Source organism: Micromesistius poutassou (genome assembly GCF_964030765.1).
Source record: "Micromesistius poutassou genome assembly, chromosome: 11".
NCBI classification, from domain to species: domain Eukaryota; kingdom Metazoa; phylum Chordata; class Actinopteri; order Gadiformes; family Gadidae; genus Micromesistius; species Micromesistius poutassou.
In genome coordinates, this window is record NC_140281.1 from 13339970 (window position 1) to 13357251 (window position 17282).

At 47.5% G+C, this 17282-nt stretch overlaps 2 protein-coding genes and 1 pseudogene across 3 annotated transcripts in view; 1 reads left to right on the top strand and 2 right to left on the bottom strand.

The window, feature by feature from the left end:
* Positions 1 to 934: 934 nt before the first annotated feature.
* On the bottom strand, positions 935 to 3123 carry otud1 (OTU deubiquitinase 1). Its single transcript, XM_084475080.1, has one exon. It carries the CDS (start codon positions 2574 to 2576, stop codon positions 1206 to 1208), a length of 1371 nt encoding a protein of 456 aa, XP_084331206.1. The 5' UTR covers positions 2577 to 3123; the 3' UTR covers positions 935 to 1205.
* A 942-nt stretch (positions 3124 to 4065) lies between these two features.
* On the top strand, positions 4066 to 9234 carry tgif1 (TGFB-induced factor homeobox 1). The gene is made up of 4 exons (XM_084475081.1): positions 4066 to 4165; positions 5333 to 5470; positions 7150 to 7364; positions 7812 to 9234. Exons 2-4 carry the CDS (start codon positions 5455 to 5457, stop codon positions 8526 to 8528), a joined length of 948 nt encoding a protein of 315 aa, XP_084331207.1. The 5' UTR covers positions 4066 to 4165; positions 5333 to 5454; the 3' UTR covers positions 8529 to 9234.
* Positions 9235 to 10089: 855 nt separating this feature from the next.
* LOC311355424 (disks large-associated protein 1-like) overlaps positions 10090 to 17282 on the bottom strand; it is a 28748-nt pseudogene continuing 21555 nt past the window's right edge. Inside the window, exons 9-12 of the transcript XR_014684171.1 lie at positions 15345 to 15775; positions 14921 to 15012; positions 14633 to 14785; positions 10090 to 13150 (exon numbers count right to left, since the gene is read on the bottom strand). The product of XR_014684171.1 is annotated as a disks large-associated protein 1-like (transcript). The remainder of the gene's footprint in view (positions 13151 to 14632; positions 14786 to 14920; positions 15013 to 15344; positions 15776 to 17282) is intronic.

Consider the following 17282-nt stretch of genomic DNA (forward strand, 5'->3'; position numbering starts at 1 on the left):
AGCCACTGCAGTGGGCGTGGTTTCCTTGGGGAACCAAGGAATATTAAGGAATATTTTCTAAACATTTAGCTTTACACTTGGCGACCCCATTTAGATTTAACATTTACATTTAACATTTAACATTTAGATTTAGATTTAACATTTAGATTTAGATTTAACATTTAGATTTAACATTTAACATTTAGATTTAGATTTAACATTTAACATTTAGATATGAATTTAAGATTTAGATTTAGATATAACATTTAGATTTAGATTTAACATTTAGATTTAACATTTAACATTTAGATATAAATGTAACATTTAGATTTAGATTTAACATTTAACATTTAGATATAAATGTAACATTTAGATTTAGATTTAACATTTACATTTAGATATAACATTTAGATTTAGATATAACATTTATATATAATTTTTAACATGGATTTTTTACATTTGAACATATTGTTGAAAATTACATATAACGTGTTGTTTTACATGAATTTCTGTCTCAAATGTGAGGAAAATGCACTAAATGTGAGGAAAGTGAGCTAAATGTTGGAAATGTATCAGCTAAAAAAATGTAACCAAATTTTTACAAACGGCACCCCATAGTGATGGTGGACTTTGTGAAGATTTGTTTGTTGGTTTTTGACTACAATAACGAGACTAAATTGTATTAAAGGTGCCTTCCCAAATGACTTTGCCAGACATAAATTATGAAGTAAGAAGCTGAAGGTTCTTCTGATTCTTGTATTTTAGTTGGCCTAAATATAAAAGGCTATTTAATTGAAACTAGCGATCGTGCGCAATCAAAGTAAATCCTGGTGCAGCATGTTTTTAGTAGACCGATATGACAAGTTATATGTTGACACTTAAATGTATTACTATAACTCAAATCCTTTGAGATTTGAATGAGTGAAACTGTATAGGATAATGAACAGGCAACAACCAGGGCACAAGCTAAAATCAGACTTTATGTAGGAATACATGAAAATAAAGTCAAGATACGAAATAACAAACACAAAAAAAGATTCTGAATCATCACAATATCTAACTTTATAAAAACATCTGCACGCCTGAGCGACAGAGGGAACACCAGGTGCACTGCACTTCGTTCTAGAGTACAAAAACGTATTAGAAAAATAATTTAAATCCCATAAAAACAAGTCAGTAAGAAACAAAGTGCCAGTTGCAGTGCGTCATAGGTTCAGTCTATTGCGTCACTTTCCGTTCTGCTCCAGGTACATCCGGGAGAGCGAGGCGGCCATGGCGCGCGCCAGCTCCTCGTCTCGCCTCCTCTGCGCCTGCGCTTGCATGCACCAGTCCTCGTATTCCGGGTTTGGGACGTCACTCTGGTCCAGTATGACGTCATAGTGTCCGTTGCTGAGCCAGCTGAGCCAGATGTCGTCTAGTCGCGGGGGCGTGCACTCGGTCTCCTGCTCGTCGCCGCCCAGGTAGTGCACCATTGTGGAGACTGTGGGACTGCGCGCGCCACCCCCCGTGGTCAGGTGAACGTGCACGCGCAGCATCTGGCTCATGGCCAGCAGCTCCGGATATCCGGCCCAGGCGCCGTCCTGCGACGCGCTGATAAGGAACTCCCCTACGTCACCCTCGATCACGTGACTGAACTGCTCGAGGTGGTCTGCGATGTGGTGGACGGTGCGCTCGCGCAGCTCCAAGTGTCCCGACTGGTCGCCGGAGGTCGCGCGACACACCGCACGATACAGACAGTTCCCGTCTGGGATGACCTGGAAGCGGAACTTGTTCCTCTCGCGGAGGTAGGCGTTCTGCTCCTCCACTTCCGCCAGGTACCGGCTCACCTGGTCCCGCAGACCGCGGGGGAGGGGGGCTTCATGGACCGGGGTCTGGATTCCCCGGTCCTCCGGGTCTCTTCTGGACTCCCTCAGAAGGGTAGGCTCCTCCCCGTCCTCCTCCGGGAGTGATGATGATATCACCAAGCTGTCACCTGTGATGGGTCCCACGTCCAGTGGCGGGACAACGACTCTTGATTCGTTTGGATTTCGCGCCGTTTCTCTGCCCCTACCGGTACCGATTCCGTTCGTCCCGTCAGAGCTAGCGAAGAGACAATTTCCAACTCCGGAGTGCTCCGACTCCGAGGGGAAAAGTTCGGTTCCGTTGCTCAGATGTTCTATGAGACTCGAAAGCATCCTGTCGGTGTCACTCTCGGTGAGGTGTGAAGCCTCCCAGTCCGGAGACTCAGAACCCGGAGACCGGCTCTTCCTCCTGGTCTCTGTGGTGATGTGGATCGGTACCGACCTCTCACCCACACCGGAGCGCCGGACGATGACTTCCGCCGTAGTGGTGAAGCGGACCGGATGTACCGGCACAGCCTCGTAGTAGGAGAACGCGGGCATGCCTCTAGCGGAAGGTGGCGACTGCGCTGTGTTTAGTATATCCTCGGTTTTACCGTTACAGGTCGTCGAAGAAGGAGGAGTCCCGTGCTGTGTGTCGGTTCCGTTATTATCTGAATTCGTCGTCTCGTTCAACAGCTCCGATCCGCGTCGTAAAGTTATGAAGACTTTGCTGGATGCGCGCGGGTAATGCGTCAGACCGCTGCTGTACTGCCGCATGGTGCCCGGCTGCTTTATAGTGAAGTGTGGCGGCTGTTGAGAGGGGGACGGTGACCGCCACGGCTAAAAATACTGCGTGTCGTCAAGAGAGACAACATGAGAGTTGTAGTGAACGTTTCCATGGCCGTGAGTCCCACCGCCCACTGCGGAGAAGGGACGCGGTCAAGTTGAGCCGTCGTGCGCGTCATGCGTGTAGGGCAACGAACCCAACTAATTTTAGACCTTGACGTGTTATATTCAGCGCCTCTCCTCTTTCAGGTCGTGTCATGTCATGGTCGGGTTCCGGTGACATTCGGTAACGTTCAGCACCCCGAGAGAATGCGAACCATCCGGTGACCAGCGCTCAGACGCGCCTCGAGCCGCCGCTGTGGCGTCGCTGCTGTGGAATGCGTTCAGTGTGCCAACATAACCAATAAAGTTCTGAGGTCTCCCTCTGATGAATCACAGCCTTTAATAGACCAGTGTCATAGAAACAATAGTTTGAGATAAAAGTGGTTTAGTAATATGCTATTAGTGATTTTATAATCCAGTATTTGTTGAATTGCCAGTGGACAACTGAAGCCCAGGAAAGAAGGGGTGATATTTCCTATGTTAGGATGTTACAATGATCGGTATCAAACGCATGCGTTTAATCTTTATTTTTTTACATTTCATAGAAGTATACATACATATATATATATATATATATATATATATATATATATATAATGTAGGCTACTCAGTGCAGAGTATGTCCTACACTCAAAAATCTAAGGTTAGTAAATATTAGAATTATAACGTCGGCCTAAAGACTGTAAAATATAAGGCCTACATTATAATCATTATTATTGTTTTATTGCTATTTCAGGAAATTATGATTTCCATACAAAAGTGACCCAACTGTCCTGACTGGTCTTGTATTTTCTGCTATTGCTGACGTGGCCGACAGGGGCGCCGTTGGCGCGCGTGTCTCCGGGATGTAAATAAATCACTGTTATTTGAAAATTAGTTTGAGATAAATCCATCAGTTTTGTTTTTAAAAAATATTCTCCGAGTGTGAGATTGCAGATGGGGAACTGCTAGCCTGCCAATAAAAACTGCACCAGCGATTTCTGCAACTAGAAGGACTGAAACGGTCTCCAATGATAAATAACACACTGGCTCACTTGGAAATGAGACCCGTTGTCCAAAATCCTGAACTATCCCTTTAAAATGATCTCGGTGATCTCGGTCAGATTAAATTTTCTTTAGATGTTACAGGTACAGGCTTTATATTCATCCACTAGAGGAGATTCAGGTTAAACAACATAGGAACACATTATATCATACAATATCAATATAATAGGCTGGTAATCATAAAAATAGGAAGGAAGACCCAATTCTGACATTCAACGATACAAAATAATCAAAAATAAAGTTGAATACAATTTAAAGTTAATTCAATTCCAGATGTTATTTGTTTTGGGAGTCTGACTAATGACTAATATTTTAGGCCTATTTCAGAGCATGACACTTCAAAACAAGCCGCCCCTGTGATTTTACTTGGTGCCAACGCCAGACCAGCAGAGGGCGCCATCGGACCGCGAGTCAAGCCCGTGGTTACCGTTACGGTGCGGAACAAAAGACGGGGCTGGGATTATGATAAAAGAGCGCGAGGCGACGCCGCTGCAGCAGCTGTCGCAGAGCCGCGCGACGCATACAAATGAACCGCCGACCGAGTCTGTTGTTGCGTGGTGGTTAGCTGCCCGTAGATACTGAGGCGTTAGCACCGCATTATATGAATACTAATAATAATGTTAAGAATATATGAATGGTACAATATGTTTTAATATGTAACACGGCAGTGCTTGTACAACACTGTCGCACCGATTCATAAACAACATCGAGTCTGATTCCCTCTCGCGGTTCGAGAGACACGTGTGACGTCACTCCTCAAGTCTGTTGTGTTGTGAAAGACTAAAAAAAAGGGCTGTGATGAGCATTTCACACAAGAAACTGAACTGACACAAGACATGCATTGTGTATATTGTATTGTGTAGTGCAGTCTTTATCCGGCTGTATTTGTTATGTAGTGTGTAATATTGTCTCTACAGGCTGTATGTTGTGTAGTGTTGTAGGCTACATATAGTGTAGTCTCGTATAGTGTGCAGTTTGTATTATTGTTGTTATTGTTTTGTCTCTACAAGCTGTATGCCGTGTTGTGTAGTGTGTTTTATTGTTTGTAATTATTTGTCGCTACAGGCTGTATGTGTCGACTTGTGTTGTTTGGTGTGCATTAGTCTGTCTGTAGGCTGTATTTTGCTTAGCATGTGTAAAGTGTAGTGTAGGGTTTGTTACCATGTGTCTCTACAGGCCGTGTGGGTTGCAGTGTTGTGTATTGTTTGTGCATAGTGATGTGTAGGGTGTGTTATTGTGTGTCTCTACAAGCTGTGTGTTGTAGTGTTGTGTATTGTGTATGCATAGTGTTGTGTAGCATGTGTTATTGTGTGTCACAGGGTGTGTGCGTTGTAGTGTTTTGATTTTGCGTGTGCATAGTGTTGTGTAGTGTGTGTCATTGTGTGTCTCCAGGCTGCTGATGTCAGAGTCCTGGCTGGTGGGCGGGTCTTAGCGGTTGAGTCACACAGCTGTCAGCGATAGCTGTCACCCAAATCCTCGATCAAACACACGGCCAGACGGCTTTTAGTGAACGTCTCAGGTCACTCTCCCCCCGAAACACGCTGGACTGGGGAAAAAATATCATCAGAAGAGAAGAGAAAACAAGAAGTGTTGTGTTACAGGATAATTTACGGATACACGCTCGCTGCTGGGAATATCTGGAGGAAAAACTGCAGCGACTTGAGGAAACTGACTACTGCGCTTCGTCCGTGGCGAACGGCGAAAAAGGGAATTATTCGCAGAGATGAAGTCAAAAAAGGGTAAGCTCCCGCGTATAAAAGTGGATATCGTGTGCAAAAGAGCGTAATGTAACCGAATTGTTGACGGTAATCGCCGTGCGCCTCCGTGCGCCATGCAGTCCATTGTCTCCTCCAGCTCGTCCATGTGCTGCGGGACGTCCATCCTACCACTTTATATCCTCCACACACACATACACCGCTACCTTCCAGCCCTGAACACCGACAGCACAGCATATTCCAACACATTCACACTTAATGTATTACTACCGCTTTTGATTTATTCGAGGCTTTAACTTTTATGCTGTTAAAGGGTCGAGTGTTGTTTAGTTGAAGCCTGTTTACCGGTGGTTCTACATGTGGCGACCATACATTAAGACGTTAAACCTGTGTGTGTGTGTGTGTGTGTGTGTGTGTGTGTGTGTGTGTGTGTGTGTGTGTGTGTGTGTGTGTGTGTGTGTGTGTGTGTGTGTGTGTGTGTGTGTGTGTGTGTGTGTGTGTGTGTGTGTGGTGACGCTTTGAAAAGCGAGAAAGTTTATTGTAGTGTAGCAACTGTTCCTCCGTGTTGGTAGCCCATACTTTACCTAACTCAAGAAGGTGGATTATTGCCTCAAAGCCCATGTTGCAGCTGATATTGTTGACTGTATCTTGTTGTAGGGGGACGCAGTGGGAGAGTTTGTTTCAGTGTTTTGTGACCTCGAAGAGAAGTGTGTGTATGCGTGTGTTGCTCTCCGGTCCCTGACCTCGTGGTCCTCAGACAACACAATAGACTCACACAACTTCTTCAAACTTACCCAACAGACACGCTCTCCGCGGGAAACTTTCTAGCCGTTTTAATGTTATCCCCTCTCGGTGGTGATAGAGATCTACAGTCTACCGGGAATGATTTTGAGTCGAAAGTGCAGCAGTTGGTCTGTTGGAAAACTTTTTGAAGCGAACACACAAAGAAGCCGAGACTCCACAGGATTCTTTTGTTTAGTCTGCGAGACGCAGCCACAGGTCCCCTCCCCCCGGTGACCTCATCCCGCTGCAGCGCAAATCTCCGCCACGGAAACTCTTCTAAACTTTACCTGCTTCAACCTATTACCGTGGTTAAAGTTGTTTGTTTATTTCTGAAACTCGTTCAACCGTCGAAACGCTGCAAAGTCACCAACTCACCAACCCCCCTCCCCCCCAGTGAGTTAAATCAAAAGCCCAGGTCAATGTTTAACACGTCAAACGGGTGCGTTTGTAATGAGAGGGATTCAATAAAAACAAAGAACGAGTGAAAGCCGCCCAGAACAACAAAAAAAACTCGTTAGGGAGGAATTCCCCATTTGGTCAATAATTGTTTCCTTGATCGTCTGGGATGTGAGTCCTGGGATGTGAGTCGTGGCATGCGGCCCGACCTCGGTTGTGTTTGTCAAGGCAGGTTTTATAACCCTCAAAGACACACACAGCGCCGTCAGATCTGCCTTTTGTGAAGGGCTCTCCCGCCCCCTCCTCCTTTATGAATCACATGGTGCAGCGAGATGACAGCTCTGACACATCAGCTGCCGAGCAGACGGGAGGGCGGGGCTACAGGCGGGTTAGCGCTTGGAGGAACCATGATACTATAGTTGTTTTCACTCACTCACGTATCCTAACTGTAGCTCACACAAACGCAATTGCCTACGAAGCAGGCAATGTATAAAATAAAATGTTGAACTCCCTTCCCCCCCCAGGCATGATGATGCTGTCGGCCAGCGAGTCGGAGGACGAGGACAGCGCTCCGCTGGATCTGTCGTCCAGCGGCGGCAAGAGGAAGCGGCGTGGGAACCTTCCCAAGGAGTCGGTGCAGATCCTGCGGGACTGGCTGTACGAGCACCGCTACAATGCCTACCCCTCGGAGAACGAGAAGGCCCAGCTGTCCCGCCAGACACAGCTCTCTACCCTGCAGGTAGGAGGAGACGGGCAGCCTCATGAGGAGGTCTGTGGTGATGCTAGGATGAGGGAGTGTTGACAACGAGGACAGGGGGGGAGGGGGGGTCAGGGTATTTCTGGCTCCTCGTTTATATCAGGGTATTTCTGGCTCCTCGTTTATATCTATGATCGTCTTCTCTCCTCTCTTCTCCTGTCCTCTGTCTTCTACTCTTCACTCTTATCCTCTCCTTGCTCCTCTTTCCCAGCAACTCAAATATTGCTGCATCATCATTTTCAAAACCGAAGAAGCAAGTTTGAGTCAGCGAGTTTTGCTCCCAAGATGCATCTGAAACTAAGTGTGTGTGTGTGCTCCTAGTGTACCTGTGATCTGACACTAAGTGTGTGTGTGTGTGTGTGTGGTGGTTGTTCCTCACGTATCTGTGATCTGAAACGAAATGTGTGTGTGTGTATGTTTGATCTCCAGGTGTGTAACTGGTTCATCAACGCCCGGCGGCGCCTGCTCCCGGAGATGCTCCGTAAGGACGGCAAGGACCCCGACCAGTTCACCATCTCCCGGAAGAGCTCCAAGTCCGGGGACAGCTTCTCCGACGGCTCCCAGTCGCCCAAACCGCCCGGCACGCCGCCCAGCGCCGACGACGCCTACGACCAGCGGGTGCTGCACCCGTCCGGCTGCCATGCCGCCCTGCCGGGGGTCTTACGGAAAGCCTCCTCCCCCTCTTCTTCCTCTTCATCATCCTCCTCCTCCTCTTCATCTCTCTCCCTGCCCCTCCGCCCCTCCGTCATCTGTCACACCACTGTCACCACGGCGATGCAGGCCAGCATCCCCCCCCTCGCGGTCGCCACGGAGACGGACAGGGGGGCGGCAGGCACCACGAGGTGCCGAGAGGACACACCCCCCAGCGACGGTCAGCACCAGCAGCCCTCCTCTCCCACCTCCTCCATGACCTCCGTCGCCCTGGCCCCCGACGTCATCAGCGCGTCCACCATCGCCTCCCTCCTGACCTCCATCAGCTCCACCCTGGAGGGCAATCTGAGCCCCAGCAGCAGCGGGCTGTTCAACACTCCCCCTCCGACGCCCCCAGACCTCACCCAGGACTTCAGCGGCTTCCAGCTCCTGGTGGATGTGGCCCTCAAGAGGGCCGCGGAGATGGAGCTCCAGGCCAAGCAGCTGGTCCCCTAGACCAGGAGGAGGAGCAGCAGGAGGAGGAGCAGGAGCTCCACCATTCAGTGACTCGATGGTGAGGTGGGAAGGCGGGGCCGGACTGCGGTAAGCCCCACCCAGTTCAAGGAACCAATCCGTGGTGGAGGAGGAGGTTCCTTGTTGAACAAGAGACGTTATTCAGGTGCCTTGGCTGTCTATGATTTCTTCATGTACATGTTACTTTCTACATGCTCCATCTTTTTGCACACAGGGACCAAAAAACAATTGTCAGACTAACGCTGCCTGCTTTATGTTATTCCTTTTAAACAATGAGAAAGGGGGAGGAGTCGGAGGCCTTAGTCCGTACCGGGATTGGTCGATTCCACAAGTTTTCCTTTTATTTTTTACATTTTGTAGATCAGTTGCTGATTGGTTGGCCCACTAAGGCAGCGGAAGCTCATCTCAGTGTCTTCAGAACAATATTCTGCATTTATGACATCACTACTGTAGTTCATGTTATGTATTTTCATAAGAATATCGTTTTTTTGTTTTGTCTTTTTTTGGATTTTGCTTTTACAGTTTTTTGCCATTTTTAAACGTCTCTATTTCCTGTTAAAGGTTAAGTTTGTTTTCCAGCAGGGAGGGGGGGGTCAGCTGACCCAGCCGTCCCTCCACGATGCTAAGGCCAGTCAGCCAAACACACTAAACTACAGAACTAAATACCGTTTATGTACGATGTATAGGTCATGTGATTCCATGCCCACAGATGTGATTTGTTTTCATACTGTTTGTGGCGAGCAAAGGTCACTTGCAATTCAAATAAAGTTGTTTTTTTGTTTTTTTCTAAATCTCTGAAAAGTTAATTTTTTCCTGCTGGAAGTCTTGACTCATGATACTTGGATAATAATGATTAATTGCATTCATAAAGCACTTTTTAAGGCACCCATGCATAAATGAGTGCTGGTTCAAGATTGAACATCTGCAAGAGGTGACCTTGCAGTGGTGACAGAGGTGCCAGTAGCTCTGATCTAAGGGTGCCCTTGAGCAAGATACCTAAAACCTAGTAGGTGGATCAGTCTGGAGGTGCTGGTCTGCTCTCATTAGCTGTGGTCTGTCTTTAAAGTGCTCCTGTTTTACCACCAGGTGATGTTGATAAGAAAAGCACAAGACATTGCAAAATGACCCTCAATGACATTACAAGAGGGAGCGTCCACCGTGATGAATGAACATAGATCAGACTACCAGTTGGTACAGTCCACTGGGGAGACTTTAGACAGGTAGGCTGACCCATGGAACATTCATCCGGGGGGATGCTCCTAAATTGGGATGTCCCTACCGGGTACTTTTTAAATGGCTTGTCAACATCACTTGGTGGTAAAGGGAGTGATTGATGTTTGAAGGCTTCTTCCCCAGAGGAAATCAGGGGTCATGGTAGGATGAACACAGACGCCCCCACGGAGAGAACAGGGTTTAAACTAAGCCACTCCTCATTGTAATGCTTTTAATTGGTCAAACTCACACAAACAAACACAAGATGATGGCGATATGTATATATATATATATATGTATATATATATATAGATATTTATTGTAATGCTGATAGAGTTTAATACACGTGCCATGACATGAACAGTGTAGTAATATTAATTACAAAATAAGTATGACTACTTAATTATATTAGGATTACTTTTTAACATTTACATAAAGGAAACATTAATTTATGTACAAATGATGTCCAGTTGAACGGTTTCTCTGATCCTTCTAGATGCCAAAACCGTAGAAGTGTCGGATTGCTGTAGAGTCTCTGTTCAATTTTGGCTGTTACCCACAATCCAACATTCTGGGTTCCTGGGTGACACCCAGGAATGACAGGGAGCTCGGTTCTGATATGTTACACACGGAACAGGACAGATAGGATGTCAAACATTTTACACACTATTCAAATAGAAGTTCCAAAATAGTTGTACAAAATAAACAGATAAATAAAGACTCTTGATCATATGGCAGAAGTGAGACAAATTTGCCTATGTTTGCTCACGTACAATCTCTCTCTCCCTCTTCTTCTAGCGATGGAGGCAGCAGGCTCGCCTCTCATCACCCCCAATGGCACCAGACGTTAAACCTTTTGGCGTTTCTCTAGTCAAAACCCACTAAACAAGAGATAGACTGAACTTAGTAACTGAGAACTCAACAGACGGAGGAGGTTGTGGGTTCGAACCCCGAAAGATCCTGACCCGGGAAACTAACACTGCTCATGGGTAACACAGTCAGTCACACACGGACACACGGACACACACACACATACACACACACACACACGGTTCCCCTGAGGCTGCTGTTGTGCTCAATAGGTAAATTAAGGCTGATGACAGAGAAGCAGAGGAGAACCAATAAAATAAGAAGTAAAATAAAAAACAACAACACAGACACAGTTGAAGGGCCATGTCCTCAGTGCATAATATCAATATTCACAATGTTCATAAACAGTCATTTTAAAAATCCTACTCCATAAATAAAAGGTTGATATAAAACATCAGAAGTGGCGTTAGAAAGTCTCCGGGTTTTGGGAGGAGAATGTGGAGAGAGAGGTTCTCTCCCAGTCTCTCTGTGTTCTCCTGAAGAACATTCCAGAGAGTGACACAGACGGTGGAACACAACACCAGAACCTAACAGAACCTAATCGAACACGGGTGAGAGACGGCATGCGTGCGGTCCTGTCGGTACTCACAACAAACCAAAAGACGCTCGAAGCGCAGAATAAATATAGAATATAGAATATATCATGTATGCGGAGGAGGGGTCGTCTATACTGGTTATTATTATTATTCAACAGGCCACGTGGGACCTACAAAAATAGGAAGAACTCTTGAAATGAGTGTGTTAGCACACACACACACACACACACACACACACACACACACACAGACACAGACACACACACACACACACACACACACACACACACACACACACACACACACACACACACACACACAAGTGCATAAGCACACACAGTTCCACAGAAGGGATTTTTCATTAGCAAGCTAACTAGTGGCACACTAGCTATTAACCTGCTACCTATTAGGATGCCAACTATTGGCATACTCGCTAGCTAGCTAGCACACTAGCATGCCAGCCAGTATTTTAGAAGCAGTAGCAGTCTACCAGGTGTGTGAGTCATTTGTTGTTGTGTTCTGCTGCCCTGGTTACAAATAAATACAGGTTTAAAGACCTGCTGATGACCAAATCCCAGGTTAGTTGTTAGCTGTCAAGTTTACTCCACCCACTTGGTGCTCATAGAACTGTAAAACAGTTGTCACAGTTTGTCACGTTATCACCTAATTAAAGAGCAACAGTCAAACCATGGGCCCCATCTCTAGTGGAGCAATCCCCTCAGAATCATTGTGATTGGCTGACATATATGAGCCAATCAGTGATCGAAGTGACAGGAAAATGACTTTCACTAGAGATTAGAAACCTTCAATAGGGTCTTATTGTCATGTTTGATCACACATTCATATGTTTTAGTGTCTGTGTGTTGCATACAAAATCCGTACTGACATGGCAAATGATTGGCAGCGTGTTACGCAAGCACACACACACACACACACACACACACACACACACACACACACACACACACACACACACACACAAGCCTTTCTCTGCTGTGCTGTATTTAACGGCACAATGAACACAGTATTTACAGAGCATCATGCGGTGCTAGCAGACTACCGGTGCTAGTGCTACTAGCAGGGGCTAACTGAGGCTAGGGTGCTAACGGTACTAATGAGGCCTAGCAAAGGCAAGCTGTGCTAGCAGTACTAGCAGGGGTTAATTGAGGCTAGTGTTGCTAGTGCTACTAGCAGGAGGCTAGCAGAGTCTAGCAATGCTCGCAGTACTAGCAGGGGTTATCTGAGGCTAGTGTTGTTAGCTGGAGGCTAGCAGCTAGCTCTGTGATAGCGGGTCACCTGATGGGGTCACAGGGTCGTAGGAATACAGAAGTCACTAGTAGCGTCTGGGGGGGGTGCTACATCCCAACTGGGTGGAGTAGAGGAGAATAAATCCATAAATAAATCCAAATAAATAAATAAATAACAAATATAGATCTGGTTGCGGCCTGCGTTCTGTCTCCGCAACCACCACCCTGGGGACTGAGGTGCACCCTGCGCTTTGCTCAAAGCACCTGCCAAGTATTGCTATAGGAGACCCACCTGCACTGGTGAGTCTGTGTGTTCAGTGTTCTTGTGTGTGTCTGTGTGTGTGTGTGTGTGTGTGTGTGTGTGTGTGTGTGTGTGTATATCCGGTGTGTGTGTGTGTGTGTGTTTGTATCTGCATGTGTGTATCTGCATGTCTATGCATGTGTCGACGCGAGTGTGTATGTGCCTGTATGCTGATGTGTGTGTATGTGCGTTTATGCTGTTGTGTGTGTGTGTGTAAGCGTCTCATAGCCGGGTCTGGGCCTCGGGGATGTAGATCTCGATGCTGTCGGCGCTCTCCGTGGCGGAGCTCTGGCGGACGGACGCGGCACGCTTAGCGGCTAGCAGGCGCTTGCGGGCCTCCAGCCGCTGGCGCTCAGAGCTCTCCAGCGAGCGGTCTCTAGCCAGGGGAGGGTGCCCCTTCTGGGGCTTCTTTGGCACGACAGGGGCCATCTTCCTCTCCTGGATGGGAACCATAAACAGTCTGAGTCACGCCCCCCCCCGGCCGGCGGTGGCGCGGCGCGGAGTGAGAGCTTTGAGATCAGCTGGTGATGATGAGGATTAGGGTTACACAGTGATGTCAGCGCATGCAGCAGGTTTGAAAAGACGTAACGGATTCACAGCGGCAGCCATTTGCGTGGGGTAAAGGGTGAGTGGCGGTGGCGGCGGCGGCCGTTTGCGTGAGATCAAAGTGGCTGTTAGCGGTGGAACAGGGGGCCCGCGGCGCGCCGGGGCGCAGCTCGGTAACACGGCTCACTGTCGACAAAACACAACACCAGAGACACCAGGTGATGCCAAACACAACGTGTTACACGCTAACACACTTTAACGGTGCATGCTGACACACGCTAATGCTAAAAGCCACAGAACATGAGGCATGCTAACACCGCATGCTTCCACTAAGGCTCACGACATGTTACACCTGCTAACGCACGCTAACTGATGCTAATACATGCTAACAGCCCCCAGAGCTAATGCTAAAGCAGATTAAATGTTATACACTAACACACTCTAATACTGCATGCTTGAACTAAGACATCCGCTTAAGCATGTTAACTGATGCTCAACATGCTAACACTGCATGCTTACACTAATGCAGGCAATATGTTAGACGCTAACACACGCTTACACTCAGTGTGCAAAATACCAAGCTATACCTCTTCTTTCTGTTATTATTATTATCTGTTATTTTAAGATACTACGACGCCACAAATACTTGTTACCAATTGATATCATTCTTCTTCTGCCTGTCTTTAAAGATTTTTCCAGAGCCCCCCAAAATTTTGCAGTTAAGGCTTTCAGAGGGTCTAAAGTGTCAATCGGGGACTGAGTAATTCAGCACACTTTTTACACTGCATGCTGAAACTAATACTGTACATATAACATGTTACACCCGCTAATGCACACTAGCTGATGCTAATACACGTCACACTGCATGCTAATGCTAAACCAACACAGACCACTTAGCACACGTTACATTATACATTAATGGCTGGGAAGTCATGGCGGCTAATGTAACATGCTGGTTAGAATTAGTAGCATTTAAACACATTTTCTTTTTTAAATTAGGAAGTAGGTATCTCGGGACAGGTACAGGGGTGTCTCAGACGTGTGGGGGTGTCTTAGGACAGGTGTAGGGGTGTCTAAGGGCAGGTATAGGGGTGTCTCAGGACAAATGTAGAGGTGTCTATGGACAGGTGTAGCAGTGTCTCAGAGGGGTAACAGGTGTAGGGGTGTCTTGGGACGGGTGTAAAGGTGTGTAGAGGTATCTCAGGAAGGGTGCAGGGGTGGCTCAGGACAGGTGTAGGGGTGTTTTAGGAAAGGTTCAGGGGTGTCTCATGCAGGTGTGGGGGTGTATCAAGACAGATGAAGGGGGTCTCCCAGAAAAGGTGTAGGGGTGTCTCAGGGCTGGTGTGGGGGTACCTTAATGGGAGGGGAGGGTACCTTAATGGGAGGGGGCTCCAGGGGTTTCCAGTGGTTGGCCTTCAGTTGGTGCAGCTCGTCAAACTTGAGGCTGATGTTCTCAATGGACAGCTGCAGCATATCCCAGAACCCGGCCAGGTCCTGGGAGACGGGCCGCGGCCGTGTGTCTGGGTTCTGAGTCAACACACACACACACACACAATTGTTGTTGTTGTGTTAATAAGAGATGAGAAGAAGAGGTGTGGTTAGAAAGGGGCAGAGTCAGAGAGGGGTTCCATGGGGGAGTGGACAGATAGGGACAGTACCCACCAGGTTCTCCTCACAGAGTTCTCTGAACTGCTGGAACTTTTGGTTAATGAGGAGCTGAGCCGAGCCCACAGCACTGCGGATCTTCCCCTGGACTACACACACACACACACACACACACACACACACACACACACAGTTACCACCAGCTTCATTACCAATAGAAGTGGTGATAAGGAGACCTTCAACAGGAAATGTAGTCAATGAAAAATAAGTCCACATAGATTGTCATATAGCATCTTTTCGGGAAATGACCATTAAAGGGGGAGGAAAGAGGAGGGGGGAGGGGAGGAGGAGGTGAGTAGAGAGAGGAGGGGGAATGAGAAGGAGAAGAGGAGAAAAGAGGAGAGGCGAGAAAGAGGTGAAAACAGGAAGAGTGGAGGCATAGAAACAGATCGGCGGGGGGGAGAAGAAGAGGTGCACTCACTCTCCTCAGGGAGCTGGTGGTCCTCCTCCTCTCTCTCCATCTGCTGACACCACCCTTCCATGCGCTCCGTCTCCGCCCGGAGCAGCTTTAAGAACCAGAGCCCGTCCCGTGGACACAGAGACCTCCCCTCGCCCCCCAGGTCTAGCTCCTCCCCCCCAGACCCGGCGTCCATCCAGGGGTCGGGCGGCGGCAGGATGGAGGGGTCAAAGCCCGGGTCGCTGTAGTCGTCTCCGCTGCAGGCGTGGTAGTGGTTTCCCGAGCCCTGGATACTGACCGTGGAGGTTGAGGACGTGGTGGAGGTGGCGTCGCGGGACCACCCCCGCGGCATGGTGGAGCAGCGGGGGGTGGGCATGGCAGGGGGAGGGGCTGGCTCGTCCATGTCCGCCTGCACGGCCGCGGTGACGCTGTTGGAGCGTGTCATCCTCCGGTAACTATGCAACGCCGGGGAGAGGAGAGACGGGGAGACAGAGTGATACGGTGCTGATGCTGCACGTCTGGAGGGAATAGGTTTATGTGTGTTTGTTTGTTTGTGTGTGGTCGTGTGAGGGTGTGTGTTTGTGTGCATGCTCATGTGTGTTTGTGGTTGTGTGTACATGTACAGGTGTGTCTGGCAGTTAAAGCCTAACTCCTTGTAGCAGGTGTTCAGTTCTAATGACACCAGTATGCTTCCTGCCTGCCTACCAACTTCCTGTCGGTAGAGAGAGGCAGAACCAAGAGTGAGAAAGGAGAGAGAGAGAGAAAGAATCAAAGGTAACTAGAGAGTTGCGGGACTGAGATAAAGAGTAATAGAGAAACAGAGAGAATAAACTGAGAAAGAGGGGCATAGAGATAGAAAGTAATAGCGAAACAGAGAGAGAAAGTGAGATAGACAGACAGAGAGATGTGGTGATCCATCGTTTTATTATCCCAAATATGTAACAAGATGCGATAATATTCAAGTCTTTCTGACATTTCTCCTAAAGTCTCCTAAAACTACACGACACAGTGGCAGGCAGTCAGCAGGAAAACAGCTCAATGTGTTCAGATTCCCAGCCATCGTTAACAGCATTCTCACATTCCCACATGGTGGAACTAGACGCCCCCTAAACGGACACGCCTTCTTTCCCTTTTCTGATGATATTATTAAAGTGTGTCCCTACTAAAGTAAAGTAGTAGCCATCTGACTTGTTAGCTATCGGATAATTTAAGCCCACACACACACACACACACACACACACACACACACACACACACACACACACACACACACACACACACACACACACACACACACACACACACAAACATTTTCTGAACCCAAGTTCAGTTTCGAACATTAAAAGTCAGACCGGAGGTCATGACATGTCTTACTGGTGTCATGTTGTGGGTCCTAAACTGTGTGTGACTAAAAAGCCACCTGGATTCAAACTCGGTTAAACTCAGTGGAACATTGTATGAGACAAGCAGACCCCGAGCTAGCTTTAACTACACTAGAGCTGGCTTAAACTAAACCTCGGTGGGCGGCGCAAAACATCAGAGGTAGCTTCATCACCTGAGCTAGCCTAAACTACACCTTAGAAGCCGCTAAACACCAGCACTAGCTTAATCCCCTGAATTAGTTTCAACAATAGACATGTATACATAGAGAATGCATTGACTCCTTTGACCCATTCCTGTGATACGTCCACACTGCGGCCAAATTGGAGACTCCGGTTGAGAAATGTCAATAATAAAGTCATTTCTTTTACCTTTTTTTACCTTTTAAGTCATTTTCTTGTATTTGTTTAAAGACCTGTCTTTGGCCTCTCCATTATTGTGGCGACGTTAAAGTACAATCCAAAGGCCAATGCAGCATCTATATATATCTATTTCTTGAACTACATCTTCGCTAGCTTCAAGACACATGATCTGGCTGCACCTTAGCTCACAGATACACCCTCAATGGATAAATAAACTACC